We start from the raw sequence: 15,072 nt of genomic DNA on the forward strand, positions 1-15,072 counted from the left end.
TATCACTTTTTGAAAAAGCAAATCTGTCCCCCCTATTTAACATCCTCAGTGTTTAAAAAAAACTGTCCCACCCACAACTAACAACAAACCTACTCCCCTGCATGACACTGTGTAATCAGACATCTCCACTGCCACAAAGTCATCACCTGCTCAACACCACTTTTATATTTCATTGCATCTGTTGAGTTTCTCTAAAGTCATTGACCAAGAATGAAGCAAAAGTGAAACAGCCTCACAAGTATACATTCATATCAACACAGTCTCAATTTAACTCAGCTTTTCCAAAGGCTGTATGTCAGCCTACGTACCCACTCTGGAAACCAATAACTACGTGAGGACGAGAAAACAATTGTAGAGAGAAAAAATGAGCTGTTCAGACGCATGATGGAATCTGCTTATGTCGTCCGAAAGAGTTATCTCCTCCAAATGACCTAATGAATTTGTTTTTAAAAACCAAGGCAATTCACCAATGCAAGCTAGCTTTTAAATGTAAATGTCGAATAATCACACAGATCAGAATGGTGTTTGAGTAGGACGAGGTACAGAGTGTATCATGCTATAATGCCAGGAATGTATGTGTGTTTGTGTGTCTGTGGATTAATTATCTCACAAACCGGGCACTGTGTATAGTTGAAATTCAGAGGGTGTTTAGCTCGGGATCCAAGAGGTTGCAGTGAAGCGGTTGTTTGAATGTGACAAATATATAGAACATTTGAGGTGTCATAAAAGGCTCAGCTTTTGAACAGCCAAGGCAGGCCAGTCCCCATTAGGGGATCCCTGAGGGCTGACAAACTGCAGTTTTAACATTTTCAACTAAGTTTATTAACTTGCTTCTACACAAATTCACCTGCTTCACTGCACGTTCTTGGGTCCTGAGCAATACACCTGCCCAATTTTTACTTCCCACAATGCCCGTTTTCTGAGATAATTGAGCCACAGACACACACAGATTCCTGGCAGTACAGTATGATTGACTTTAATAAAAAGCCTTAATAATTAAAATAATTTAGGACAAGAGTACATCACACTCGATATTATTCGGAATAAACTTTTATTCTGCCTATTCTCTATGACCAGAGTACACTGTGTCTTTCTCCACGTTATCTCTCTCTTCTGGGCTTGGATTTCTTCTTCTTCAGATTCAGAGCAGCGTCTTGGCCCAAGCAGTGGAAAAGGTTATTTTGAGTTACCTGTCAGATAGTGTACTGTACTTGTGTTACTTTTTAGCTGTTCTCATTTTCTATCTTGCTCATTGTCAAACACAGAATTTGTAACCCTGGCTAGTGGTCTAGTTTAGTTGAAGCATCACTTCAAAATTGCTGGAAAAAATACATACCTCTGTATTCAGGAGAGATTGAACGTGTTGTCTGAGAGACTGATCCAGAAACTAAGGGTGCAGAGTGGTTAGAAGTTAACATTATTTGTCCTGCGTTAGTAGTTACTCAAATGCTTGAAACTCTGAAGTAAAAATAAGGACATACTATACAGAGAAAGGTTCACTGGTTGCTTTAATATTAGCATCACCTACCTCTGCAGTGAGGAGGACATTGTTTCCTGTTTATTTTAAACACAAAGCAGGTCAACACAACGATCAGCATGAACAAGATTCCTAATGCTGCACCCAAGAAGTACACAAGGAGAAGCAGATCTGGCATGCTCTCTGAAGAGACAAAAAGAAAATGTTACACAAAAGTTGTACATTTCTGTTTGCATTTAAAATAGTTTTGAAAAGTAATTTCTGACCTTCAATGTCCAGCATGGTCCCATTTCCAAACAGCATCTCCCCACATGAGGCCACAGCACAGTAATAAGTCCCAGCATCAGAGAGGCTGAGGTTCCTCTTGGGGAGGTTGTAAACAAAGCAAATGTGTAATTGAGGGTCGAACTGCACAGAAATCTTCTCATAGACAAACATCACAGCCCGTCGAGTGTTTGGTTCCTTAGGAAGACTCTGAAAAGTGTCAGCATTCCCTGTACAGCCTGGAACACTGCATTTACCATTTTCAATATGCTAGAAAAACGTTCTTCTTTGTAATTCTGTGGAAATACACAGAACAGCGCGCAGCAAATTTTGGGGCGTGACAAAGGTACAGACCAGAGCCAAAAAAGGTGGAGCCTTTTTATTGTGAGATTTGCATAGGAAAGAGGTGTCAATGGACTTTGGGGTTCACTGTATGTCGATTTTACCCACTGAACTGTCGTTATTCAACTGTGACAAGGTAAATTTGGTTCTGCAATCAATGACCCTTTAAGCATATTTACTTATGTAGGTTATAACTGTATTGTTTGAGTGTTCTGATCCTGACTGAGAGATGACTCGAGTTACATATCTTCATGTCAAGGTACATCGTCTGACTTGGTATGTCAGTGTTTCGTATCTTACTACAGTATGTGCCACTAAGCTCTAGACCAAAAATAAACTGAAGTTAAACACGTCATGTCCGTCCTCTTGATGGAAAATAAAAGGTGCTTCTGTAAAAGTTGTTTTCTTTGTGGCTTGTGTGTTTGTTGGCTTGCTGCACCAACAGTTTGAAGGAAGCCTGCTGTCTAAAGAGAGGGGTGGCCTTTGCTCGGGTGAATGTGAAACATTTGTCTTTTTCTGAAAGCACACAGCAAAGTCACTGTGAGGTTGATACAGGATACAGATATAAATACCATAGGAAGACAGCATCATGAACCTCCTCTTGGGGTAGACAGCTCTGTATAGGAGACCCAGCCTCCCCTCACACGGACAACTCCTACTTCCATGGGTTTAATGATTCCTGGATAGACTTCCCCTAAACCATATCCGAACCAGTAGACAGTATGTTCTCTTGCACAGGTCTCAGAGTGTATGGAACAGTTCAGAGATACAGACTCCTGGCTGGACTGGAGTTATTATTATTTATTAAATGCTGGGGAGGTTGTAGACACAGCTCTGTAAATCTCTCTCAAATATGAGATACGTATGTGACCTCTATGAGCTTTTGTACAAAAATATGGAACAATCTTTTGTGCATTTATTATTAAAGATTACATTTGTCTTTACCTTTAACAATTAGAAGATTTCCATCTCTAAATGTGATGCCAATGGATTGAGGTGCACAGTGGTAAGTGGCTGAATCCTCTAGCTGAGTCTGAGATTACAACTATTGACTCCTCTTCTCACATTAAGATGTTTAGTATCAGGTGTCAGATCTTTGATGATAAATATAAAGGAATGTGGATACAATGTAACAATGAGAACTGGCTTCTGTCCAATAATCTGCTTGAACCACAGAACACCCTTAATATAGGTATGGACGCAAGCTAGATTAACACTTTCTCCCTCCCTGACCACCATGACATGATCTGGTTCCACAAAGACGTCCTCGTTCAATGTACAAACTGCCAAGGTTAAAAGAAAACACGACTTTCAGATTTAAAAAAAAATATTTACTTAAATGAATCCATAGTTAACATTAAATATTCAAAGAAATGTCAGAATGCCCATGATCATGCAAATTAATAGATTCCAAAAGACAACAATGAAGTGACAACACTCAAATGTTTTATTGTCCTACCTGATTTAATGTAAAACAAAAAGATGAGCCCAAACAGAATAATTTCAATGTCAGTTAACTCTGTATTTAACAAGGAAGTGGGCACACCCAGACACATTTAAATAAGATTGTCTGCAATAAGTAGGAGGGGGCACTGAACTGAGTAATGCTATTGGCTATCCGGGCAATATCGTGCCTTCCCATGAATCACTCAGTAATCCAACAAAAGGTTGTTTAAATGGAGATTGGTAGCCTGTCACTGTTTTTATTACTATTGCATTAAATAATTATTTACTGAACAGCAAAATATACAGGAAATGTAAAGCTATATTTAAACTAAAGACATGGTTAAAAGTTTGACAACATACTTGGCTTTGCCCAAAACACACAGAAGCAAGGGTGTAAGTTTCATTATCATTGTTTTGTATCATCAATGTTTAAAAAAAGTTGTCCCACCCACATTTGAAAACAACCTACTCCCCTGCATGGAACTGTGTAGTCAGACATCTACACCGCTTATATTGCATCTGTCGAGTTTACCTCTTAATTCCTTGACCAAGAAGAAGCAAAAGTGAAACAGCCTCACAAGCTAACATCACATCAACACAATCTCAATGTTACTCAGCTTTTCCAAAACAAAGAGGTGAGGCAAATTCTTAAGGAAGGTGCAATATTCACACATATTTTTCCTAATTCTTTGACAAAGTGGCAATGTTTGTTATTTGCTTAACTTTTGACCATTGACCTTTGTAAGATACTATTACACAGTTCTACAAAAGATTCTCTTGGGTTATAGAATTCATAGAAAAAGTTCAGGATTTGATAAATGTATTGAAGTTTTTGTGAGCACTAAAATGGATGGTTAAATAATACAGAAGACTATAGGCTAGGATTGCCTATTCTTAAATCTTGCAGACAATTATTTTTAAGTGAACTTTCAATGTGGAATGGAATGCCACTTCTGTATTTTAGCCTATGTACCCACTGTGAGAACCAATAACTACGTAAGGACAAGTGAGGGGGAAAAAATTAAGAGAGAGAAAAACGGAGCTGTTCAGATGCATGTCATCGCTTAGGTCTTTCGATAGATATTATCTCCTCCAAATTACCTAATTAATTCATTGAAAATAACCGAGCCAATTCACTCATGCAAGCTAGTTTTTAAATGTAAATGTCAAATAATCACACAGATCAGAATGGTGTTTGAGCAGAACGAGGCATAGAGTGCATCATACTAAAATGCCATGAATGTGAGGGTTTGTGTGTGCATCTATGGCTCGATTAACTTATCAGAGCAGCTTTCCTCTCCCAGCTTTAATCTCTAACACCAGAGTACACTGTGTCTCTCTCCACGTTCTCTCTCTCTCTTCTGGGTTTGGTTTTCTTCTTCTTCAGATTCAGAGCAGCGTAATGGAGGTTTTCTGCATCTTGGCCCTAGCAAAAGAAAAAGGGTTTTTGAGTTACTTGTCAGATAGTGTACTGTACTTGAGTTAATTTTTAGCTGTTCTCATTTTCTATCTTGCTCATTGTCAAACACAGAATTTGTAACCGTGGTAGTTGTATAGTTCATGTAAACTTAAGGCTATTTCATTGCATCACTGAAAAATTGCTGAAGAAAAAACATACCTCTCTGTATTCAGGAGAGATTGAACGTGTTGTCTGAGAGACTGATCTAGAAACTAAGGGTGCAGAGTGGTAAGAAGTTAACATTATTTGTCCTGCGTTAGTAGGGTTCACTGGTTGCCTTTACATTAGCATCACCTACCTCTGCAGTGAGGACAGTATTTCCTGCTTATTTTAAACACAAAGTAGGTCAACACGACGATCAGCATGAACAAGATTCCCAATGTTGCACCCAAGAAGTACACAAGGAGAAGCAAATCTGGAATGCTCTCTAAAGAGACAAAAAATACATTTACAAATACGTTTTTTATTCATTTCTACTTGCATTTAAAATGGTTTTGAAATATAATTTCTCACCTTCAATGTTCAGCATGGTCCCATTTCCAAACAGTATCTCCCCACATGAGGCCACAGCACAGTAGTAAGTCCCAGCATCAGAGAGGCTGAGGTTCCTCTTGGGGAGGTTGTAGACACAGCTCTGTGTAGGAGACCCAGCCTCAGGGCTCTTCTCACACTGAACACTCCTGCCTCCATGGGTGTAAAGGATTCCTGGATGGGATTCTCCTGAGCCATGTCTGAACCAATAGACACTGTGTTCTCCTGCACAGGTCTCAGTGGGTATTGTACAGTTTAGAGTTACAGAGTCTCCTGGCTGGATGGAATCAGACACTGGCTGCTGGACAACTTTGTTGGTATTGGAACCTGGACCTTAAAACATGTTGTCACATTATCTTGTGCAGAATTTTGTCTATAATACTTTTCCAAAACACAATTCACAGGAATTTACAACGAAAAAGATCACTGTCTCATATGTCTCTCCAACTTAGTCACAGATTCTCCTAGTTTGTGTGACTCACACACTCACGGATGCACAATAATTCTGTTTCATAATCTGTTATCTGTTAAAGATTCAGAAACTAGAGCGTTATGCTCAGCTAAATTACCTAGGATTCTAATCTGTTCCATTATTTGAAGCTATATAATGGATAATAATGTCATATAATAAACCTGAAATTAGATCGATTTGTTTAGTTCGTTTTGAACCATACCTTTTACATTAAGGAAGACACCATCAGCAAATTCCACCTTATCTGCGAAGGATTCACAACAGAAGTACATAGCTGAATCTGAAGGTTGGACATTTGAGATCCTCAGGTGATTTAGTCCTTCACCAGCTTGTACAGAGAAGCGAGGACTGTCCTCAAACTTATTGTGCAGGCTAGATTGTTGTCCAGACTTCGACATGGTAGATACAAGCTGGGGTTTATCTCCTAGGGTTTGTCGGTACCAAGAAAGGTGGATTGACATAGTGACTTGGTAGAAGCACTGCAGAGTCACCGTGTCTCCAACATTGACAGACTTAAGATGACTGTCCAGACGTATGGATGAAGACTGTGTCCCCTCTACCACATGAACTGCAACGATGAGAAAACATTGTGATAACCAAAAATCCATCATATTCTATACAAATGATGTGTATAAATGACTATGTCCATTTGAACTTACCGCATTCCCAGAGAAGTAGAACTACTAAACCCAGCGTGACCATCTTTGAAGGTCTCATCTTTAAATCTGTGTCTTGACTTAATGGAAACGTTTATGTACGCATCAAACTCTTCAGAAGTGAGGTTGTGTTTGATTGGCTAAGATGTTCTAGCTTTGGGTGACACCCTATTCAGGCTGCATTGTCTTATTGCCTTTCATTACATCTACGTAGTATATACTGAATGGCATTACACACTTATGGATAAACCATTGTGTTTTTGCTCATTGGTTCAGTAAAGAGAACCACGCAAATAGTGCAGATGGACCTAATCAATTGACTGAAGAACTAGATACTCTCTAGTAAGACAATTTACTCTTTTTTCGTACTGTTAACTTAAGGATAGCTGATATATTTTGATGTACTTTACAGAAGCCAAAATCCATCTGATTTGATTCAACAGTTTTCCATAGAAACATGGATTATGACCGTGCCATTACTATTTACTTAGAGAAAGAGAGAAACAGAGAGCAGACATTGTCAATGTCCAGCATGGTTCCATATCCACACAGTCTGTCCTTACAGTGGACGAGGCAGAGACAACAGCCCAGTACTGTAGTCCCAGTGCCAGAGAGGATACATTTTTGCAGATTAGATTCAAAATGGTAATTTCATACTTAGTGTTCATATGTCCCCAACATAGCGAGTGATTTAAGACCATTAAAGTGTTGCACCCAAGTACTGAATGTGAGAATACCAGACCAGTAGCATGCATCCTGCAGAAAACCACAATCAGAGTTAACGAGCAACGCAGAGTGAGAGAGAAAGAGAGGGAGATAATGAGAAGGTAAAAGGGTCGTATGTGAGAAGGCACTGTACTTACAGACCACCACAGAAAACAAAATAAAAGTGGAGAGCATCTGACCCTATGAACAGGTAGTACTAGATGAGAAATGTCTTTATTCATTTACAACATTAGTATCTGTTCATTCTCTGCAGGTAAAGTCTGTATTGATACCCATGCACACACATCTTCACACTGATGCCAGCACAGCTAATGCACCTTTGTCAGGTGACCTATGTGACATGTTCCATCTTGAGGTGGAGCTGAACTACATGAAACACAGGGACTTCCTGTCTCCATAGAGATCATGTATAATGTGAGATACAGTATCTGGTCTCCATCATGCATCCACCAAGTCAACTTGGCTACAACTCTGAGCATGTTGTCCAACCCTGACCATCCCTGACAATGTATAAGATGAATCTTAAGACGTTAACATAATTTAGCCACCAAGGTCTGTTGTCTGGAACAAAACATGCTAGATGAAAAATTTGCATTAGTGACATCGATCAGAAACTTATGGATAAATTAAAAAGGAGCTTTGCTGTGACGCGACAGATAGAGAGTGAAACAGGGTCAGATAAAAAGTGAAAGGTTTCTGTTCCTTTCACTCGTAGGAGGGTCCTACAGTATGTGCAAGAGGCCATACTGTCTAGATAACCTTATTACTTATGCAGCAGACTGCAATACTCAAGAGACAAGACACTTTTGAAAACATTTTGTAGGAGAGTTTAATAATAGGTTTTTAAGCACTTTTAGTTATGTAGACTATAACTGTATTGTTCGGGTGTTCCGCTCCTGACTTAGAGATGAGTTACACATCTTCATGTCATGGTCAATATCTGACTTGGCATGTCAGTGTTTCATATCTTACTACAGTATGTGCCACTAAGGTCTTGACCAAAAATAAACTGAATTTGAACATGTCATGTCTGTCCTCATCATGGAAAATAAAAGGTGCTTCTGTAAAAGGTGTTTTCTTGGTGGCTTGTGTGTTTGTGGGCCTGCTGCACCAACGGTTTGAAGGAAGTTTCCTGTCTACAGACAGGGGTGGCCTTAGCTAGGGGTCTGACTGTGAAACTGTTGTCTTTTTCTGTAAGCACACCGCAAAGTCACTCTGAGGTTGATACAGGATACAGCTATAAATATCATAAAAAGACAACATCATGAACCTCCTCTTGGGTAGACATTACATTTACATTACATTTATGCATTTAGCAGACCCTTTTATCCAAAGCGACTTCCAAGAGAGAGTTTTACAAAAGTGCATAGGTCACTGATCATAACAACGAGATAGTCCCAAACATTGCGGGTAGACAAACATGATGCATACATTGTGAAAAACAAATAAGTCCCAAAGGGAAGAACAATAAGAGCATGTAGTTAGACAAGTTACAATTAAACAGCAAGAACCTCAAAAGTGCAAGAGTGTACCTGTGGAACAAAGCAAGCAACAATAATATATTTCACGGCGAGTACAATATTTTAAAGACAGTTACAACAAACCAACAAAAGCAACAAGTCTCTCAATAAGAGACATTGTGATCCTGGATGAAACTAACATCAGGTCCAGCCAATCATTCCTAAGTGCTGTTGTACTCCCGGAACAAGTGCGTCTTAATCCTTTTCTTGAAGGTGGGGAGACAGTCAGTGTCCCTGATGGAGGTGGGGAGTTGATTCCACCATTGGGGGGCCAGACAGGAGAAGAGCTCGTGTTGGGACCGGGCGCTCTTGAGCGGTGGGACCACCAGACGGTTGTCAGAAGAAGACCGTAGGTGGCGGGTGGGGGTGTAAGGCTGGAGGAGTTAAATCATAGTCATAGTTAATTAAACAACGACCGTTCGGTGGGTAAAATGGACATACAGTGAACCTCAAAGTCCATTGACACCTCTTTCCTATGCAAATCTCACAATTTGAAACTGCTGCTGTAAAACAGTAGGTTTCAAATAATCCCCCGTTGTGACGTCACAATGGGGGCTCCACCTTTTTTGGCTCTGGTCTGTAACTTTGTCACGCACTGCTGTGTAGCCTACTTCCACGGAGTTACAAAGAAGAACGTTGTTCAAGGATATTGAAAATGGACTACGGTCGTAAATGCAGTGTTCCAGGCTGTACAGGGAATGCTGACACTTTTCAGTCTTTCCAAGGAACCAAACACTCAACGTGCTGTGATGTTTGTCTATGAAAAGATCCCTGTGCAGTTCGACCTTCAATTACACATTTGCTCGAACCATTTCACTGTGGACAGTTTTGAAAACCTGGGACAATGTAAAGCAGGATTTGCTATGAAGCTGTTGCTGAAAAGAGGTGCTGTTCCGACCTTATGTTCATCACAACTGCAAGCTGTAGTATGATGTTGTCGCTAACAGTTATTAGCAATGCTAACATATCCTGCCTGTATCTAGCATAGGTAGACTGTGTGATGATTTAGTTTATTGGCAATGGGGCTAACGTTATTTCATGTTCCTGACTGTGTTTCATTCAAATAAATAACCCGTGTTGTCATGTAAATCTACAATTCACGATGCATGTTTGTCCAGATCTATTTTTCAGCAAGATAGCTATAGCTAACTGAAGCTGAGTTGAATCACGATAGTTTGTTTGCTAAGATGTGGTGCTAACGTTATCCACCTGAGTCGATCCCCTTTGCTTTGACAACAGAAGTGGATACAACTAACGTTAACATTTCAATTGATATCTAGTCAATCTGTTGAAAACAGTGTTGGGTAGACACAATAGATGTATTTGTAAGTTTTTATTTCAAGTCTCCACCTTTGTTGTTTCAGTGAGTGCTGTTGGCCGTGTTGCGTCTTTGCTCTGCAGCTTCACTCGTTGTAAACCAACCAATCAGCACGCAGCTTATCTATATATTCATGAGCATACCATAAAAGGGAGAAAAACTTTTGTTTTTTCCCAGGGCTATTTCCCAGGGTGTATTAGGGCGCATACAACAGCACCCAGGCCATTTTCAGCCCGACCAAAGTTACATACCCTTTCGGAGACCTTAAGGAACAGTGTGAAATAGCCTATGAAATCAGTAAATGACCCCTTTAAAAATAAAATAAAATATATATAAAAAGGGGGGGGGGGATGATGCTGGAGTTATCTCAATAACCGTCTTTACATTACTTGGATGAGAACAGTTTGACTCTCACTAAAGCTGTTTATCTTTGGTGATATCTTTGGAGATTTTCAGCAAATACTTTTGTTGAAGTAGGCCTCTATATTTTTGTAACACTCTGAGCTGCTCTACACTCTTGTAGAGCAGCTCAGACAAGTTTAGTGCATCAAGAGCTGTCGGTCAACTATTAGCACTTGGTTTCCATCAGTGGAAAAATCTTGTACTGCAAGTGTAGCTAGCTACAGATCTGAACCTCAATGACTTCCTTTGAGGTGTGGAACCGTCATTTTTCTGTCTATTGAAAATCTACGGCCCCTTAAATAACTCAAATACATGTCTATGTATTTATAATAACATGCCTGTTTGTGTTTGTGGAATGATTTTCCCACAAACTGACAGGCAGCAGGATAACAGTGAGCAACAATATATATCAGCTTCAGGCTGTAAAATGTCTGTAGAGTTTCTATAGTGTGACAAGTTGTTACTGTGCTACTGCTATGACTACTTTGTCAATTTCACAGTATGTTTTTTTTTCTAGAGTCAATTAACCTTTGTGACACAGGAGTTTTATTACTTATAACATTAAGCAATTAAACATGTTTTGTATTTGTATTTACTACGTTTGTGGACAGGTTAAGGGGAGTAATGGCTATGTTACACTGTAGTAATATATTTCAGCTCTCACCTTACATCTCTTTCATGGCCCTCACGTTGAAAAACACACAGCTTTTTCTTACATTAGTCTACAGCTTTATTTAAAATAGGAAAAAACATCCAGTACAGATAAGCCAGCTGAGGTTCTATGGAACCAATCCCCCAAAAATCTACAAAAATGCTTTTTGGGGAAAGATTCTCAGACATAAAATGTTATACACACTGCAAATCAATTAAGATAAGAATTACATAAGTAAGACATACATGACAAAGTACAGCTCAGAGAGATGGATATCACCCTTAGCTGGATTTCTTTATGAAACAGAAGATGATAACGATGAACAGACAGCAGAAGAGAACTCCAGTTCTCATGAAGGAGAGAAGCACCAGGATTCTCATCTGGTCTTCACCACGTGACTTTATATCCAGCTTGGTCCCATTTCCAAACAGTATCTCCCCACATGAGGCCACAGCACAGTAGTAAGTCCCAGCATCAGAGAGGCTGAGGTTCCTCTTGGGGAGGTTGTAGACACAGCTCTGTGTAGGAGACCCAGCCTCAGGGCTCTTCTCACACTGATCACTCCTGCCTCCATGGGTGTAAAGGATTCCTGGATGGGATTCTCCTGAGCCATGTCTGAACCAATAGACACTGTGTTCTCCAGGACAGGTCTCAGTGGGTATTGTGCAGTTCAGAATTACAGAGTCTCCTGGCTGGATGGAATCAGACACTGGCTGCTGGACAACTTCGTTGGTATTGGAACCTGGACCTTAAAACATTTTGTCACATTATCTTGTGCAGAATTTTGTGTATAATACTTTTCCAAAACAAAAATCACCGGAATTTACAACGAAAAAGATCACCGTCTTATATGTCTCTCCAAGTTAGTCACAGATTCTCCTAGTTTGTGTGACTCACACACTCACGGATGCACAATAATTCTGTTTCATAATCTGTTATCTGTTAAAGATTCAGAAACTAGAACGTTATGCTCAGCTAAAATACCTAGGATTCTAATCGGTTCCATTATTTGAAGCTAGATAATGGATAATAATATCATATAATAAACCTGAAATTAGATGGATTTGTTTAGTTCGTTTTGAACCATACCTTTTACATTAAGGAAGACACCATCAGCAAATTCCACCTTATTTGGGAAGGATTCACAACAGAAGTACATAGCTGAATCTGAAGGTTGGACATCTGAGATGTTCAGGTGATTTAGTCCTTCACCACCGTGTACAGAGAAGCGAGGATTGTCCTCAAACTTATTGTGCAGTCTAGATTGTTGTCCAGACTTCGACATGGTAGATACAAGCTGGGGTTTATCTCCTAGGGTTTGTCGGTACCAAGAAAGGTGGATTGACATAGTGACTTGGTAGAAGCACTGCAGAGTCACCGTGTCTCCAACATCGACAGACTTAAGATGACTGTCCAGACGTATGGATGAAGACTGTGTCCCCTCTACCACATGAACTGCAACGATGAGAAAACATTGTGATAACCAAAAATCCATCATATTCTATACAAAGGATGTGTATAAATGACTATGTCCATTTGAACTTACCACATTCCCAGAGAAGTAGAACTACCAAACCCAGCGTGACCATCTTTGAAGGTCTCATCTTTACATCTGTGTCTTGACCTAATGGAAAAGTTTATGTACGCATCAAACTCTTCAGAAGTGAGGTTGTGTTTGATTGGCTAAGATGACTGTTCTAGCTTTGGGTGACACCCTATTCAGGCTGCATTGTATTATTGGCTTGCATTACATCTACGTAGTATATACTGAATGGCATTACACACTTATGGATAAACCATTGTGTTTTTGCTCATTGGTTCAGTAAAGAGAACCACGCAAATAGTGCAGATGGGCCTAATCAATTGACTGAAGAACTAGATACTCTTTAGTAAGACAATTTACAATTACAATCGTACTGTTAACTTAAGGATAGCTGATATATTTTGATGTACTTTACAGAAGCCAAAATCCATCTGATTTGATTCAACAGTTTTCCATAGAAACATGGATTATGTCCGTGCATTACTATTTACTGAGAGAAAGAGAGAAACAGAGAGCAGACATTGTCAATGTCCAGCATGGTTCCATATCCACACAGTCTGTCCTTACAGGGGACGAGGGAGAGACAACAGCCCAGTACTTGTAGTCCCAGTGTCAGAGAGGGTAAGGTTTTGCAGATTAGATTCAAAATGGTAATTTCATACTTAGTGTTCATATGTCCCCAACATAGCGAGTGACTTAAGACCATTAAAGTCTTGCACCCAAGTACTGAATGTGAGAATACCAGACCAGTAGCATGCATCCTGCAGAAAACCACAATCGGAGTTAACGAGCAACGCAGAGTGAGACAAAAAGAGAGGGAGAGAATGAGAAGGTAAAAGGGTTGTATGTGAGAAGGCACTGTACTTACAGACCACCACAGAAAACAAAATAAAAGTGGAGAGCATCTGACCCTATGAACAGGTAGCACTAGATGAGAAATGTCTTTATTCATTTACAACATTAGTATCTGTTCATTCTCTGCAGGTAAAGTCTGTATTGATACCCATGCACACACATCTTCACACTGATGCCAGCACAGCTCATGCACCTTTGTCAGGTGACCTATGTGACACTTTCCATCTTGAGGTGGAGCTGAACTACATGAAACACAGGGAGTTCCTGTCTCCATAGAGATCATGTATAATGTGAGATACAGTATCTGGTCTCCATCATGCATCCACCACGTTAACTTGGCTACAACTCTGAGCATGTTGTCCAACCCTGACCATGCCTGACAATGTATAAGATGAATCTTAAGACATTAACATAATTTAGCCACCAAGGTCTGTTGTCTTGAACAAAACATGCTGGATGAAGAAAAATTAGCATTAGTGACATAGATCAGAAACCTATGGATAAATAAAAAAGGAGCTTTGCTGTGACGCGACAGATAGAGAGTGAAACAGGGTCAGATAAAAAAACAGAGTGAAAGGAACAGAAACAAAGTAGGAGGGTCCTACAGTATGTGCAAGAGGCCATACTGTCTAGATAACCTTATTACTTATGCAGCAGACTGCAATACTCAAGAGACAAGACACGTTTGAAAACATTTTGTAGGAGAGTTTAACAATAGGTTTTTAAGCACTTTTACTTATGTAGACTATAACTGTATTGTTCGGGTGTTCCGCTCCTGACTGAGAGATGAGTTACACATCTTCATGTCATGGTCAATGTCTGACTTGGCATGTCAGTGTTTCGTATCTTACTACAGTATGTGCCACTAAGCTCTAGACCAAAAATAAACTGAATTTGAACACGTCATGTCTGTCCTCTTCATGGAAAATGTAAAAGGTGTTTTCTTGGTGGCTTGTGTGTTTGTGGGCCTGCTGCACCAACGGTTTGAAGGACGTTTCCTGTCTACAGACAGGGGTGGCCTTAGCTAGGGGTCTGACTGTGAAACTGTTGTCTTTTTCTGTAAGCACACTGCAAAGTCACTCTGAGGTTGATACAGGATACAGCTATAAATATCACAAGAAGACAACATCATGAACCTCCTCTTGGGGTAGACAGCTCTGTATAGGAGACCCAGCCTCCCCTCACACGGAGAACTCCTACTTCCATGGGTTTAATGATTCCAGGATAGACTTACCCTAAACCATATCTGAACCAGTAGACAGTATGTTCTTATGCACATGTCTGTGTGTATTAACCCTTGTGTTATCTTCGGGTCATTCTGACCCATCAGTCATTGTGACCCACCGTCGTATTGTGACAAATTTACCTCATACAAAAACAAAGTGAAGCATTTTCTTTTAACTGTCGGG

At 39.9% G+C, this 15,072-nt stretch overlaps 2 protein-coding genes across 2 annotated transcripts; both read right to left on the bottom strand.

Moving 5' to 3' along the window:
• Positions 1 to 4,703: 4,703 nt before the first annotated feature.
• Positions 4,704 to 6,693, bottom strand: LOC134010132 (uncharacterized). The gene is made up of 6 exons (XM_062450000.1): positions 6,651 to 6,693; positions 6,194 to 6,559; positions 5,502 to 5,846; positions 5,287 to 5,415; positions 5,148 to 5,200; positions 4,704 to 4,955 (listed from the first exon to the last, which is right to left on the bottom strand). The coding sequence occupies exons 1-6, from the start codon at positions 6,691 to 6,693 to the stop codon at positions 4,836 to 4,838; spliced, it is 1,056 nt and encodes a 351-aa protein (XP_062305984.1). The 3' UTR covers positions 4,704 to 4,835.
• A 4,686-nt stretch (positions 6,694 to 11,379) lies between these two features.
• On the bottom strand, positions 11,380 to 12,876 carry LOC134009726 (uncharacterized). Its single transcript, XM_062449354.1, has 3 exons — positions 12,812 to 12,876; positions 12,355 to 12,720; positions 11,380 to 12,013 (listed from the first exon to the last, which is right to left on the bottom strand). Exons 1-3 carry the CDS (start codon positions 12,867 to 12,869, stop codon positions 11,547 to 11,549), a joined length of 891 nt encoding a protein of 296 aa, XP_062305338.1. The 5' UTR covers positions 12,870 to 12,876; the 3' UTR covers positions 11,380 to 11,546.
• Positions 12,877 to 15,072: the final 2,196 nt, after the last annotated feature.

The sequence above is a fragment of the Osmerus eperlanus genome, chromosome 23, assembly GCF_963692335.1.
Source record: "Osmerus eperlanus chromosome 23, fOsmEpe2.1, whole genome shotgun sequence".
NCBI lineage: Eukaryota > Metazoa > Chordata > Actinopteri > Osmeriformes > Osmeridae > Osmerus > Osmerus eperlanus.

Bases quoted from the DNA above. Each gene is read 5' to 3' on its own strand.
- LOC134010132 (XM_062450000.1), bottom strand. From the start codon at position 6,693: ATGGTCACGCTGGGTTTAGTAGTTCTACTTCTCTGGGAATGCG. The intron at 6,560-6,650 runs GTAAGTTCAAAT...TCATCGTTGCAG, and splicing joins TCTACTTCTCTGGGAATGCG to TTCATGTGGTAGAGGGGACA. The intron at 5,416-5,501 runs GTGAGAAATTAT...TTGTCTCTTTAG, and splicing joins GACCATGCTGAACATTGAAG to AGAGCATTCCAGATTTGCTT.
- LOC134009726 (XM_062449354.1), bottom strand. From the start codon at position 12,869: ATGAGACCTTCAAAGATGGTCACGCTGGGTTTGGTAGTTCTACTTCTC. The intron at 12,721-12,811 runs GTAAGTTCAAAT...TCATCGTTGCAG, and splicing joins TCTACTTCTCTGGGAATGTG to TTCATGTGGTAGAGGGGACA. The intron at 12,014-12,354 runs GTATGGTTCAAA...AAATGTTTTAAG, and splicing joins TGTCTTCCTTAATGTAAAAG to GTCCAGGTTCCAATACCAAC.